At 38.6% G+C, this 16,036-nt stretch overlaps 1 protein-coding gene across 5 annotated transcripts in view; it reads right to left on the bottom strand.

Moving 5' to 3' along the window:
- The window catches only part of caskin1 (CASK interacting protein 1), a 96,716-nt gene that overhangs the window by 20,924 nt on the left and 59,756 nt on the right, over window positions 1–16,036 (bottom strand). For all 5 annotated transcript variants that reach the window (XM_081378215.1, XM_081378217.1, XM_081378219.1 and 2 more), the window contains exons 3-4: window positions 3,432–3,529; window positions 3,151–3,296 (exon numbers count right to left, since the gene is read on the bottom strand). In XM_081378215.1, coding sequence (XP_081234341.1) covers window positions 3,151–3,296; window positions 3,432–3,529 — 244 coding nt within the window. The remainder of the gene's footprint in view (window positions 1–3,150; window positions 3,297–3,431; window positions 3,530–16,036) is intronic.

Genomic DNA, 16,036 nt, shown 5'->3' with positions numbered 1-16,036 from the left:
GTTGATACTGTAATAATATCATATTTGCAAAACATATTTGGCGAACGCTCCAGTGTGTATTTGTGTTTGCGCTCTGGAGAACATTAAATGTTTCTATTTACAAAGTGTTTTAGCAGCGTTGAGCAATGCAGCCAATCCCAGACATTTCCGTTGATCTCTTGAGCACAGTGGCCAATCAGAGGTGTTTAAGTTAGTCAGAATCCACTCACTGCTCCAGCTTTTTTTTTGTTCAGTGCTGAGTACTGCACGTTCGTCTCATTGTAAAAATGTGTAGGTGCAATGTAAATAAGAGATTCAGAGACAGCTTCTTTGATTATAATGCGATCTGAATCCTTTTAATTTTTCTTCAATTTGGCTAGCTGTACTTTTTATGCTGAAATATAGACTATTATGGTGTTTGGTGATAAAAAAAGCTGTGCATGGATTAAGGCCACTGGAACCAGGATCATCACGTAACCAAAACGCACAGTGTCATAGAATAATAGCCACACTATCTACTGAAACTGCCTCTTCACTAAGCGGTAGAAACTCTGACAGAGAAAGAGGTGAAGGCATGTGCGCTTTATTACATGCATGTGTGTGTGTGTGTGTGTGGGATGATCTCGCTTCAAAGCATTTACTCATCAGGGGCTGGGTTCATGAAACTTTCTTAAGAATAAAATTCTTCTTAACTGCTTTTTTACTTTTAAAAACAAGAATATTCCCAAAAAATGTTCTTAAGAATGTTCTCATCTTTTTCCTTAAGATTGTTCTTAAGACAACATTTAAGAAGAATTCAAATTCCTGAAAAGAATATTCTTTAAAATCAGGTATTCTCTTGTGCAACGGCTGACATATGCTAATCATTATCACATTTGAAATTTCGACTGTATTTTGAAGGAAAAAAAAAATTGGAGATATTGCTGGTACAACAAATTTATTTACTAAAGGTACCATTTGCCAAACAACTGATTTGTGTGTTTGTGAGCATCATAATGAAAGTCCACAGACATCAGGGGCCTCATTTATAAGCGGTGCGTACGCACAAAACAGGCCCTGAAAGAGGCATACGCCACTTCCAACGCATAAGTTGTGATTTATAATAACAAACTTGACGGGAAAATTTGTGCACCTGCACGCAAACTCTGACCCATGCGTACGAACATTTTGGAGACGGAGCAGTTTGGCGACACTGATGGTGAGCTGAGGGACTGACGGCAGATGAAGGAAAACCACTTTAAATCTTCATTGTGAGTCCTACTCATAAATACAGTGCATGTTCATAATAACAGTTTAAATAAATAAAATAATGATTTAAACTATGTTTTACATCTGATATACACATTTAGGTTAAATATGCCATTCTTGAGTTAAGTACTTAAATTACATGAAATCATTAAGTTACAAAAAAAATTATATTCTAATAAATAGAAATATTTGTAGTGGATGTGATGCTTTTGAACACTTTTCCTGTGGCACGCTGTGTTTTAATGTTTTAACTACAGCGAGGATTGCTTAGCGCATGATAATAGCAGAACTCGTGGTCTGAGAAAATATTTTCGTGCAAATAATGATCAATAATGCACAATAAGGCCTATCTGTTTCCATTAAAAATATAAAGCAATTCAAAATACTATTTGGCCAGAGGACAAGATTGAGAAAAACTTTCTCTGAAATGTATTTTATACTATTTTGATTTATGTATTCAAATATAAGGCAAGGCTAGGCTACTAAATGATTTTTAGCAATGTAATGTGACGGCACATCCGTATCTCATATTTTCCTACTGTCTTGTACCGCTAAACATGGTATCACGTGGATGAATATGCATATGAATATGACGATATGCATAGTAAAACTAGGCGTTGTCAGCTCCATATATGGTTATTTCGGTTATTTTTGTTAACATCGTCATTGGCTGTGTTCGAAAACTTAAAAATGCTGCATTACACGGAAGGAGGGCATCAAGGCACGTCCGAATACAAAGTTAGCTTCACTTCCTGTCTCCTAAGATACCTTCATCTGATTGATATTTGAAGGCAGCATAGATGTATCCTTCGCTGCCTTTGATATCCCACAATCCTGTGCTTTCCATTCTGTGACAGTCAACTTAGAATGTATCTTAAGAACTTTCTTAACTTCTTTCTTAAAGGGTTAGTTCACCCCATGTTGAAAATTCTGTCTTTCCAAACCTGTAAGAATTATGTTCATGTTCGGAACACAAATAAAGATTTATTTTATTAAACTGAGAGCTTTCTGTCCCCCTATTGACAGCTGCGCAACTACCACTTTGACGCTTCAAAGAGTTGTAAACCGAATCCATATGAATTGAGCGGTTTAGTCCAAAATTTCTGAAGAGACTCGATCGCTTTATATGTTGAACAGATTGAATTTAGGCTTTTATTCACATTTAAACATTCATCAACTCACACATCAGCTGTGGTAAACGGAAGCTCAAGCATGTTCGCTTGACATGCGAGGACCAATGAGGTTCATTCTCATGTTTTGCAGCACGTCTGAACTTCAGTAACAACTAATGAGGTTCATTCTCGTGTTACACAGCATGTTTGAGCTTCAGCAAGAACCAATGACGTTCAATCTTGTGTGTTGCGCAGCACGTTTGAGCTTCAGCAACAGCCAATGAGGTTAATTCTCGAGTTATGCAGCAGATTTGAGCTTCCGCAAGAACCAAAGAGATTTGTTCTCGCACGTTAAACAGGATCAGTTGAGCTTCTGTTTATGTTTGCTGATCAATGTTAATTTGTGAATAAAAGCCTAAATTAAATCAATTTATCATATAAAGTGATCGAGTCTCTTCAGAAAATTTGGACTAAACCGCTCAATTCATATGAATTAGTTTTACGATCTCTTTATGAACTTTTTTGAAGCGTCAAAGTGGTAGTTGTGCAGCTGTCAATGGAGGGACAGAAATCACTCAGGTTTCATCAAAAAGATCTTCATTTGTGTTCCAAAGGTGAACAAAAGTACAGGTTTGGAACGACATGAGGGCGAGTAAATCACGTCAGAATTTTCATTTTTGGATGAACTAACCCTTTAAGATGATTTTCATGAATCCGGCCCCAGGTTCTGCTTCCAAGTTGTCAGTGGATCTTTTATCATACACCGTCTCTGAAGAAGAGTGGGCATGGTGTTGTAGCAGTATGTACTCACTACGTCATAGTGTCCGTGCTGAGCGGCCAGGTGCAGGGGGATCTGCCCCTCATCAGACTGACCGTTCACTGAGGAGCCTGACTTCAGCAGCAACTTCATGGGTTCGGACTTTCCCTGCCATGCTGCATAATGCAGAGGCCGCATCCCTGGAACACGAGAGGAAAGGCTTTTGATATTACTGCACTACACATTCCTAAAACATGCATGTAGAGTTAAGCTTGGGAAGTGACATCTAAAGCAATGCAGAACTTTTTTTTCCTGCATTAATGTTTTTCTGGTACCTTTCTGGTCCCTGATGTCAACTAAGGCCTGAGAGTCCAGCAGCAGTGATATAACCTCCACATTTCCATTGAGAGCTGCATGGTGCAGTGGTGAAAATCTGTGAATAACAGACACAAAACATGAACAGGATGTAGATTTTAGGACTGTGCGCCATTCAGAATAGAATTAAGAATGGAAATTGCATTACTAAATTTGAATTGAAGTAACAAACAGGATGTAACTGTAATTTTAATTTGATATACACAATTTATTAGTATTATTCACATTTAAATTGCAGTTGTGCTTTGTTTGCTACTTCCATTCAAATATTCCTATATAAAATTATATATATATACACATTTTTATCATATACCAGGGGTGCAACTGTGTATGTATGTATATATATATATGCCTTATAAAGGACTTAGTAGGCATTACTGTCAACCACATACTTGAATTACTGTATAACTTTCACAGGACTGAAATTTGAAGTTAATACGAGAAGCCTGTGTTTGTGCAAGAACCTCAATCATCGGTGTGCATGTGTCCCTGTTTGTTCAGCTGTTTAGCAAGTGCAGTGGTTCTCAAAGTGTAGAGCCCAAGAGCTCACTGCAGCCACTGATTATATATTGTTCATCCAAAGCATCACTGAAATATTGAAATTTTTTGTTCATTTTAATTAAAAGTAATGTTCTGATCTATTATACTATCTGTTATACTTTTCAATGATTCTTAATTCAACTTCTAATACAGGTGATTTTTGTTGCAAATTTTTTTAATATAAAAAATACAATTATTACACTAAATAAATAATTAAATAAATAAATTACAAATTATTAGTGATATTATTTGGATTTTTTAAAGGTTAAAATATTTCCACTACCAAAAGTATTTGTCCACTACCCTGAATGGAAATATTTATATAATTCATATCTAGATATATGAGCAATATCACACGAGTATCAGCACGGCTGCGATGCAGGCAGAGTGCCGTAGGTAATCACAGCGTGCTGATATAGATATAAACGATCTTTGCTGCCATCTAATAGTGCAACAATGTAACTGTCACTGAAGTCGAAATCACAAACGGACCCTTTCTCAATACCAAATATGGCACATTATTTATATAAAATATTACTTATTGATCAATAATATTTAAATAAACAATATTAGCTATTATCAAAAGAATAAGAAGTTTGTAAAATTTATATAAACACAAGCAAATAGTTCAGTCAAAAGCAGCACTATAGTAACCTACAGGATTTAAAGTCCCCATGAAATCAAAATTGACCCTATTTACTTTGTTAGCGCATATTACTAGTCTTGTGGTGAACAATTAATCCGTGCAAGAAAATATTTAAAAAAAAAATTTTTTACCATGGTAATCTTTAATCAAAATCTGAAAATGCCCCTCCCCTCTGCATTGGAGGACGTAGGTTTGAGGAATTGGTTTGGGCAACGCTTAACCACTCCCCTCAAACCGTTATTCTGCTATGAGCGAGAGATGGAGAGGAGGAGCGCTAGAGTAAAACCCTGCCCTCTGTTCAATATTCCTTTTCACTGGGAAATACGTCATAACACTGGAGAAAAGTCGTTTGCAACTTCCGGTTCACGGGGACTTTAAATATAGATATAAAGTTATGAAACTGCCCTTAGCCAAATCAATTAAGTAATAGATGAATAAGACCAAAAATTGACATTTGAAATGTACAAAATGAATTATATCTCGTGTTTAAAGAAACACTATCTACATAAGAGCCTGCGGCAAATTCCCGAAGGACTGGCCGAGATGACACTGTTCTCTGCGGGAACATGAGTGCTGAAGGGCCGCTGAAGGTATGGTGAAACGGTCCAGTGCTGCTGATACTGGGGCAATATCGCATGGCTGGAAAAGGCTCTTAGCCAATCAGATTTGAGAACCAGAAAAATAGTTCTGTATATACTTATATTTATATTACGTATGCTATATATATATCTAAATAACAGACATTTGTTTGGTTATTTTACACAGAAATGTATCAACTATAACTATATATATATATATAGTAGATATACATACCCTTATATATATATATATATATGATATAGCATAAACACTGAAAATAAAAACCTATTACACCAAATTAATATTATTATCTGAGTATTTTCTCACAATGCATTATAATGATACAGTATAACATGTCCAGAGTGCAGTAGTGTCCTGTGTTCATAACCCAGTAGTGCAGAAGGTTTTTCAAAGTAGAGAAGACAAAAAGCCCTCATTGGATTTTCTGTCACAGCTCACTTTCTGTGATTGGTGCATGAAATATGCTGTAACCATAGCTACGGTTGTGAATGTAAACCCTCAGCTCAGAGCAGAATATTAAATTCACAGGAACCCGGTCTGACCAATCTCTTCCTCTCTCACTGGCACTATCATGCAGGTTTGCACTGTGCCACTGCAGAAGAGCTGCTGGGGGATGGGCCAGTCTCCCCACCAAACGTCCCCCTTTTCCCAGGCTCCACATTTCATGCAATACAATATTCATGTTCCCTTCACTCTGTGGCACTTTCTCTATTAGTAGGTCAGATACAGTAAGCCCTGTCTATTCATATATGCGTGTATGTATTTCTTTCTCATGTGTCACTATAGAGCAAGACGTAGGTAAACACATATAGACACGTCGCCTGACCTACTTTTCTTAATGAGGGTACTAAAGCCTAAGGCGTTCCCTCGAAAAGGAAGCACAATCAGCACTCCTCCATTGACTGAGCAGAATGTCTGATAAGATATTGTTTACAACTATATATATATATATATATAAATATATATATATATGGTATCTGTAAGATTTCTAAAGATATTAAAGCTACAATATGTATTTTTTTTCGCCGCTAAGGGTCGCTAACCTCTTACAATAACAAAAGCGTAAATTGATGACGCATAAGCGGGATTATGGAACTTGCCGTCATGCTGATGGATCTAATAATGTTTATGGATGAGTGAGTACATTGATGTTTTTAACATGACTGTGTTATGAAGCAGGTCACGATTGCTAATGAGAGACAGATATCAGCGCCACACGCGAGTCCCACGGATATAAAGGAATAAGGACATTTAATTCTACCGAACTACCCGCAAGTGTAGAATTACTACTCACACAGGTCAGTTTATTAGACGAATGAAACTTGTGAGGTAACACAGCGCTGTTTCACTAGTTCTACACTATCACACTAAACTGCATTTGAGTGTGTTGAAAGTTATAATGTTATTCTATGTGTTAGTTTGTTCGCTATATTAGATGAATGCACACTGCATTGGCTAAACATTGTATCAATTTTAAAATATTGCTGATTACTTACAAAGCACTAAATGGTTTAGCTCCCCAGTACTCGAGCGAGCTCTTAACGCATTATAGTCCTTCACGTCTATTGCGATCTCAAAATTCCGGCCAGTTAATAATACCTAGAATATCAAAATCGACTGCTGGTGGTAGATCCTTTTCCTATTTAGCACCAAAACTTTGGAACTGTCTTCCTAACATTGTCCGGGAAGCAGACACACACTGTCAGTTCAAAGCTAGATTAAAGACACATCAATTTGACCTAGCATTCAAATAACACATTATAGACTTCTATAATTCAATGTTAGGCTGCATAGATTAGGTCAGCCGGAACCGGGAACACTTCCCATAAATCCTGATGTACTCGTTACATCATAAGAAGAATGGCATCTACGCTAATTTTAGTGTCTTTTATCACAGGTTCGCGTTTAAAGTCTGTGTAGAGAGAATGGTGTCGTCTAGCGGCCCCTAATTTAATAACAAATGTTCGATGCGACGGAAGCAAATCAATCAAAACTAACTTTAGCTGGAAAATAACTTTATTAAAGAACCGCTATAAAGCCAAAACATTCTCTGTTACCTTAAATTATACATTTATCTCTGTAAAGCTGCTTTGAAACAATCTACATTGTTAAAAGCGCTATATAAATGAAGATGACTTGACTTGATTTGACTATATGAGACTAGCCGTAAGCTAAATCAACATTAGAATAACATACTAATATTCTAACATTTCATTATGTTGAGCTATATGGCATTGATTAGTTTTATGTACATTTGCTCACCCGTCTAATAAAGTACATGCAGGAGCGGCGTCTCTGTCAAATTGAAGTTAGTCACGGATGTGAAGCTCTCAAAAATGGCACGCTTTTTTCCCTAAGTCTGCTTGCCATGGTCCATAATGTTTGAAAGAAACAACAACAGCGTGCTCATGGAAGCTAGACGTAACGCAGTTGTCCATGTCTGTCGCCATGGTTACTATGGCAGTACGAGCGGAAACCAGGGATAACAAGGATATTACATCATTGACAGGCGACATTGACCAGGGATGATCCATTATTTAAAATTGGAATTTCTATGAAATTAAAAATCTTTGGTAACTTTTGGGATATTGTAAGTACACAACTGCAGGAAATATATCACATTGTGCAAGGGATTTTTGGATATTTTATTACAAAAATATTACATACTGTACCTTTAAGTAAAGACATTTATAATGTTACAAAGAATTTTATTTCAAATAAACGCTATTCTTTAGAACTTTTTATTCGTCAAAGAATCCTCAAAAATACTGTTTTTAACATTGACAATAATAATAAATATCTCTTGAGCAGCAAATCAGCATATTATAATGATTTCGTAAAGATCATGTGATACGTAAGACTGGTGTAATGATGCTGAAAATTTACCTTTGCAAATTAATTACATTTTAAAGTATATTAAAACAAAAAACAATAATTTAAAATTGTAATAATATTTCACATTATTACTGTTTTTACTGTATTTTTCATCAAATAAATGCAGCTTTGAGCATAAGAGACATTACAAATTGCACTGACCCCAAACTATAGACACCCCAAGAAATGAAATATATGTATATAATATGTATATAAAATAATATAATATTTAGTTAAATGTAATTTAAATTTTTTCAAATGTGGACCCAAATGTACCAACGCATTCTCATCCTAGGGCATCATATACTGACGCTTTTGACATTTCGTCTACATCGAACGCACATGGCACCCTTTAACGTCAATATGACACGCACAGAGCTTTGTTCGGTTATGGGTAAGTTTAGGTCTGGGGCATACTAGGGAGATATTCAAAGGGGGGGGTTGTCATAAATATCACACACACAAACGCAAAGAAAAATGTAATTCATGTATTTGACAAATTCAATTCCACAAAAATCGGTGTTGCCTACACCGTGTTGTCCTCTTTTTAAAATTTCCACCCTGTTGACTTCAATGGGCATATTTTAAACCTTCTTATACCCTTTTAACATCCTTGATGTGTCATTACAAGTGCACAGGTCATGTGAGTGATTCCTTTAGAGTTAACATGGGTGAATCTGACTGCAGTAGATGTGAAAGATATGAATAAAAATGAAGTTAATTCGGCCAGCGCTCATACCTGTGTTTACATCCTGTTTTCGGTTGAAGTCCAAAGTAGTCGATTGTCGAGTTCACGCGCATATGTTTAGTTACCTATGATCACGCGCGTGAACTCGACAATCGACTACTTTGGACTTCAACAGAAAACAGGATGAAAACAGGATGTAAACACTGGTATGAGCGCTGGCCGAATTAACTTCATTTTAACGGATGGTGTGACGGATGGTGTAGCGGATGGTGTAGCAATATAATAATAATCCGGGTGGAAATCGTGAGAAATTCGGGAGAAAGGTCGGTCCGGGAGATTTTCGGGAGGGGCTTTGAAATTCGGGAGACTCCCGGAAAAATCGGGAGGGTTGGCATGTGTGGTCTGGGGTAGGGTTAGGGTTAGACCGCTAGGAGGCGCCTTCTGGCCCATTTCTATCTGCGTCTCATATTGACGCTAAAGGGTGCCATGTGCGTTCGATGTAGACGAAATGTCAAAAGCATCAGTATATAGCGCCTTGGGATGAGAACGGGCTGAATGTACATATATACTATGTGACACTCACAAAAGAGACATGAATATATTACACACAGACCCTTGAGTTATCAATACCGGAAGAACAATCATGCCCTCAAGGCACACATAATCATTTTATTAACACTTTACTGGATTATTTATAACTACCAGGGGACTATATCGAATCATTAAACTTGTCTGCACCCTCTTAGAAATGTCACAGTGCTAGCAAGATTTGGCAGCCATGTTAAACAAAAACCTCCTCCAATGGGTTACAGCAGAGCCATGACGCTACAAGCTCTGCAGACTGTATATGACCTCCGCAATTCACTGTTAATTTGAATGGTGTTTGTTAAAATAGAATAAACTGTTGCTCTTCCATCAATGATCTCACACATTTGGTTTTTGGCAGACAAATCAAATTAATCATGGGTAATAATCCAGGCACATCTACTGGCTCCTCCACCTCTTCAACATTTATCTCCAACAAAATGCCATCAAACGAGACAATCCTACGTGTCGGTGCTGATAATATCCGTTTCTGAAATATTTCAGTTCTGCTGTTTTTCAGTTGTTCTTTCTCTGTAACACTTTCATTTGAAGGCAGGTTTCATATTGTTTTATTAAAGGGGGAGGCAGCAAAACGACAGGCTCTTCCTTGCTCATAAATCAAATTTTGCTCCACCATTGCTCCTCTAGTGCTCCCATTTAAGGGAATGATCTCAGATTAGAAAGAACATTAAGCCTCTTATGAGAACACTTATTATCACAAGATGTCTGTTATCTCTATTACCAAAGATAATATGGTTCCCTTTCAGTCAGTCACTCTGAGTTACGTCAATGACTGACGAAATGGGGATTTCGCTTAGAAGCCTATCACCTTAGAGTTCTACAAAACGAGCCAATGGCAAAACAACGCCTTGGGTCTGTGCAATTTGCATAGCGCAACTCCGCCCCACCGTGTGGGTATAAAAGGAGCATTATGTTTTTGCTTCCGAGCCAAGAGTATTCTTCACTCCTCTGCAAGCCTTTCTGAGTTCTATCACTTCGAGACGAGCGACTCTTCAGTGCTGTTGGTGTTACAGCGTGTTCCAGCGAGATCACATTACCTGCTGCTGGTCTGTGCAGTGATCTGCCAAGATCTGTAGTGATCTCCCTGGGCGCTTCAACACACTGTTGAGTTTTTTTCTCCTCTCTAAAAGAGCTGCACGTGGCACGTCTTTTTAAAGATGTCTTGCCCGTGTATTTCTGGGTGCGGTAGACATGTATTATCTTCTGATCACTGCCTGGGATGTTTGAGCTTAAATCACGCTCGGGCAGCGTTCGTGGATGCGTCATGTTCTTATTGCGGGCTCGTCCTTCCCTGGCCTCCTCTGTCAGGACGCGGCATATGACCGTGCCCCCACATTGGGACGCTCCGCCTCCCCTTCACATCCTTCACCCCGTGGTCGAATCTCTCCTTTCTACGGGCTTTTCCTAAGTGCCCTTAGAATGAGTTTCCAGGCATGTTGTTGTCTCAACAGATGCCTCTGCCATGGGCTGGGGTGCCATGTGCAATAGACATGCTGCCGCGGGCTCCTGGACAGGACCCCAGCTCCTTTGGCATGTCAATTGCCTCGAGTTGCTGGCAGTACGTTTGGCTCTGCATCGTTTTCGAACATTGCTCAAGGACCAACACGTACTAGTCCGTTCAGACAGCACGGCGACAATAACGTACATCACCCGACAAGGTGGTCTGCGCACCCGCCGTATGTCGCAACTCGCCGTCTCCTCTTATGGAGTCAGAAGCATCTGAGGTCGCTTCGAGCCATTTACATTCCGGGAGAGCCAGAATGAATCGTGCAGCCGACGAGCTCTCACGATTTCGGCCACATCCCGGGGAATGGAGACTCCATCCCCAGACGGTTCAGCTGATTTGGGAACATAAAGAACAGCATTTACGTGAAATAGAAATCTTTTGTACACTTTAAAACCCAACGTTAAGGTAACTAAAAGCATTAAAGGAACTGATTAGCTTAAACCACTTAAGTTTAAAAACGAATACTGTGAACTTATTGCATTTGAGTCAACATTATATTAAATTAAACTATAATACTACTTAAATGCTTTATGTAGCTGGAACTTAATTAAATTGCATAAAACCATTATAATCAGAACCTATAAACTCAAATTATTTACTGTACAATTGCTAACTGCTAGTACTTGTGTAATTAGCAAAGAGACTACCACTGTGCTGAAATGTACACGGCCATTGCTTTTTTTTTTTTTTTAAAGCAACATATAGGGCCCTATTTTAACGATCTGAAACGCAAGTAACTTTGTGGGCGGATCTTGGGCGCTGTTGCTATAATACCGGCGAGATAAATGACTCTTGCGCCCGACGTAAATCTAAAATGGGTTGGTCTGAAGTAGCTTCATTATTCATAGGTGTGGTTTGGGCGTAACGTGAAATAAACCAATCAGAGGGACATCTCACATTCTCTTTAAGAGCAGGCGCGCTTGTTCCATGGCGGATTGCTATTATAACGGCGGATTTGCGAGGCGTGCACCAGGAGCGATTCACAGCCGAGGAGACCGACGTTCTCATCAGGGCCATAAAAGACAGAGAAGTGACATTGTATGGGGATGGGAGAAACCCACCCAAATTAGCTTCGGTTAAACAGGCGTATAAAAATTTGGGTAAATGTGTAAGCTAGATTTATGGCTATTTTTTCACATCTTCATGGACACAACAATGATTTCCCTCGTGTGTTCATATTTTTCCTTGTTATAATGTATGGTTTTCTAAAAATGAGAACAGCTGCATCTGTGTGTAGATGAGATCAGCAAAGTGTATGCGCGTTGAGCACACGCTACATTGATTATGGCCCTTAAAATAGCATATGAATAACATGCGCAACGCGCCACTGACTTTAGACTAGGTTTTTCCTGGTCAGTGGCGGAATTGTTTCTAAACCTGCAAATAGCACCAGGGAACGTTTCCGCCGGAACACGCCTCCTCTTTGCGCTGAACCGCCCCCGGGAACACAAGTTAATTTCCTAATTTACCAACGTGCGTCTGTGGAGGGAAAAGTCCGCTGTGCGCGGGTGCAAAATAGGAATGATACATGCATCGGTGTACAAAGTCAATTGCGCTGGGTGCAAGATAGGGCCCATAGTCTTAGGGGTATTCGGTCAATCCTTAACCTACCCACAGGCTATTCTGCACCACAATGGTAACCCCAATAAATCTCTGACATACCAGAAACCCTTTTTAAATTCCAGCATAACAGAACATTAAACATTACTGTCACTTTTGATAAATTCTATGCATCCTTGCTGAACAAATTGATTTCTATCAAAACCTTTTGAACGGCCTACAGTAAATTAATGAGCTTAAATATACTGTTACTGACCTATGCTACTTATCAGACGAATTCAGATATAATTGTTTACCAGAACTCTTGCTCATATGAAAAATGTTTAAACTAATGTCATCTTTTACAAATGAGTTGTATAGCTTCAAAGCAACTCACAGTGTGGCTTTCACTGAATTGATTTGTTTTGTTATATTGATTGGCAGCAATAACAGGAACTTTTAGTATATTAAAAATCTTAAGATGACGAATTGCATGGGAGAAACTGCATAGTTGCAGTTCATGAAATGAAAAGTCATAATTAACTGATTGGGTTTAGACAGAACAATTAAGACTTTACTAATGCTCACTGAGCGTGGTAATGAATTCAATAAAAGAACAGCATCATTAATCCTGCCATTGAGTCGTAGCTGCACAAGCTGTGTGTTTTGAAAACATCAGCAATAAGCAGGTTTATAAAGGAGGTAATTTTTGATCCGTAAATGCAGTCCGTATTGCACACTGTTCTCTCAACAAACAAAAAATTAACATTATCTGCTGAGCTAAAGCTGTGTGTTTAATTATAGAACTCCCATGTGGTAGAAACATAATCATGACATACAGTAATAATGAATCGTTTTTTTTAAACAAATAAATTCAATGACTTAAAGGACATAAAAATCATAGTTTAAATGTCACCTTTTGCTAGTGAAAGAAATGGACACATCTAAAGAAATTGACACTGAATGAATCAATGAACAAATCCGAACGAATCATTTCAGTGAACAAACTCAAAACACACAAATCCAAGAAAAGTGGCGGTGTAATTTTCACACCGGTATATAGGGATTTGAATGTGCGCTCTCTTTTCAATTTGCGATCACGCATACTCTGTGTATAGGCCTATTATTTGAGGCATCAGGGAGCCACTTTCAATATGTGCAGGATTGAAATGGCTTTTGAATGTGCGCTCGCCTTTTATATTCACTTTCGATTTCGCGATCACGCATACTCTGTGTACAGGGTTTGACTATTTTACAAGATATTTGTCAAAGATGCTTAGCATCTGTTGTGCAACAAATCCTCCGCCATCGTCTTTTCAGTCATCTCTTCTTACTCTTGTCACGTAATAAGTGAAATCTGACTCCTGCTTCACTGTGCTGTGACTCTGCATCTCATGCTGTACGGAATAGAGCAGATGCTTTTAAGTTAAAAATTGTAGCGTAGTGTCCATTGTCCAACGGAACTAAATGGTTTTTGCTTCTATAAATCTATTGCCGCAGTGAGCAAGTTATGTAATCGGTGTAGCCTACAGCCGAACACGGTAACACCGGTTATACAGTCTATCGCAGCAAGCCTATTCCTATGATAAATCTGTGACGGAAATTTGACATTTTTAATAAAACAACTAACATCCCTTTTCTTGCAGGATTAACCTTTAATGCTTTTGCAAACTAAATGTCCCCAACATTTGGCCAAATTGTGTCTGGATGTGTGCTTTGAAATAGAAAAAAAAAGAGGAAACAAAACTATATGCTGTCTAAATATAACAAAGCTAGACAGTTGTCTGAATATATATATATATATTTTTAACTTTATGACCCTAGCATCAAGCTTTTACCAATGAACAGAGAATTATACATAAGAAGAACCAATCATATTAGAGAAAATAATGTAATGAATCAAGTCTCCTTTGCCCTAACACTTATTCTATAAAAACTGTACTCCTTTGGTCGAGGGGAATTCTCTAAAATTGGTCCAAGATCCTCCCGGACGTGATTAAAGCATATTCAAAGGCATTGTCTGGAGTCTGTCTGGTTACTGCTGCGCAGCAGGTCAGTGGAACAGAGACCTTATTCCCAAGTGATAGTGTTCATAGGAGGCCAGACATCGTCCGACTCAGCAGACGTCCCCAGTAGATATGCTAGACAATAAATTCTTAAGTGTCGTCAGTAGACGTTTTGGGTAAATGTCGCCAGTAGAGGTCCCAGGGTGAATGTTGCCAGACGTCCCAGATGGACTTAAGTCAGCTACATAGGGGGATTTCTACCACAAATCAAAATCCTCAGCACCAAAACTGAATAAACCCTCAACTTTATATGTATGTTCTGTAGCTCAACACTATCATGCGTGGGCAATTCTAGAATTTCAGTCTTACAGTAGCTTCTTGCCTGAAATGAACTGTTGTGCCTGAGAGAAATATTTATTGCTTCAAAAGGGAGTTTAGATTTTTTTAGGGGGCTGACAGCTAGATTAATCTGAGATTTTTATGTGGGCTGATATGAAAGACGTGGACAAAGCCCCCCTAAACAATGTCTAGGAACCCTATGGTTAGACAGACCTGGAAGAAATGGAAAAACAGAATTGTAGTCAGTTTAAAAGCTGGTATGGTACGTGGCTGAGACAGTTAGACAGAAATGTGTGAGATGCAGCAGGAGAGATGACATGGTAAGATTATCCCGGTGAACACAGCCTCACAGCAGATGGCAGTCGTGCTGCAGTGTTTGTCAAGCTCATTTCAGATAGAGCTTATCTTAGAATCCAATGAAAGCCTGCTATTTTGCTGTGGCTCTGCTGGGCCTCAACTCTGACCGCAATGAGAGTGTGTATTTGTGTGGCTGTCAGTGCCAATGACCTTCACACTGAGTGCCTGTGGCACTGAGACGCACTGCCTTCACAAATCTGTCTAAAACATTGTCACAACAAGCCTTTAAATCAAGCCTTAGTGCACGCCCCATCTAAAAGCACCTTTGTGTTTATTGTTCCAGCAGACACCCACCGGAACTTTCTACTACAGGGCTGAGGATCCTTCTTTCAGCATCATGCACCTGACATCCCTCACACTGTGCTTCTGCTGTTTCTCTCATGCTCCCGATCAGGCCCGGTTCCAGAATCAAATCACTAAGGGTGCTTCTGAAATTACTGAGAAGGTGCTCTAGTAAAGTAAAGATGTAGGCTAAGCAACGGCTCCACCATAACAGCATATAGTGAGAGATTTAAGGTTATTTAAAATTCATCACTTTTACCAATAATTGAAATAGAATTTCAAAAATATTTTGCTATGAATATTTTTTCTATTAATCTATTAGTCTGCCTTTACATTGCTTTAATGCTTCTCTATTTTAATATGTCAATAATCTGTCCCATGCAGAGTAAATCCAGTATTTATATGTACTGTAGATGTCACTTCCAGACTTTGCAGCATGCAATTGGCTGTCAGTCCTCTTAGCAGCATGAAAAACAACAGTTTCATTCAATGAATTATATAGGCGATATAAGCATGAAAAGCATGAAAGAGCGCTCACTTTACAATCACTAAAACACTGTTGCTTTGTCAGCAATCTCACA

This window comes from Scardinius erythrophthalmus (genome assembly GCF_964197995.2).
Source record: "Scardinius erythrophthalmus genome assembly, chromosome: 1".
Taxonomy (NCBI): domain Eukaryota; kingdom Metazoa; phylum Chordata; class Actinopteri; order Cypriniformes; family Leuciscidae; genus Scardinius; species Scardinius erythrophthalmus.
The sequence above is the reverse complement of the archived record's forward strand: the minus strand, read 5'-3'. Positions and strand labels throughout refer to the sequence as shown.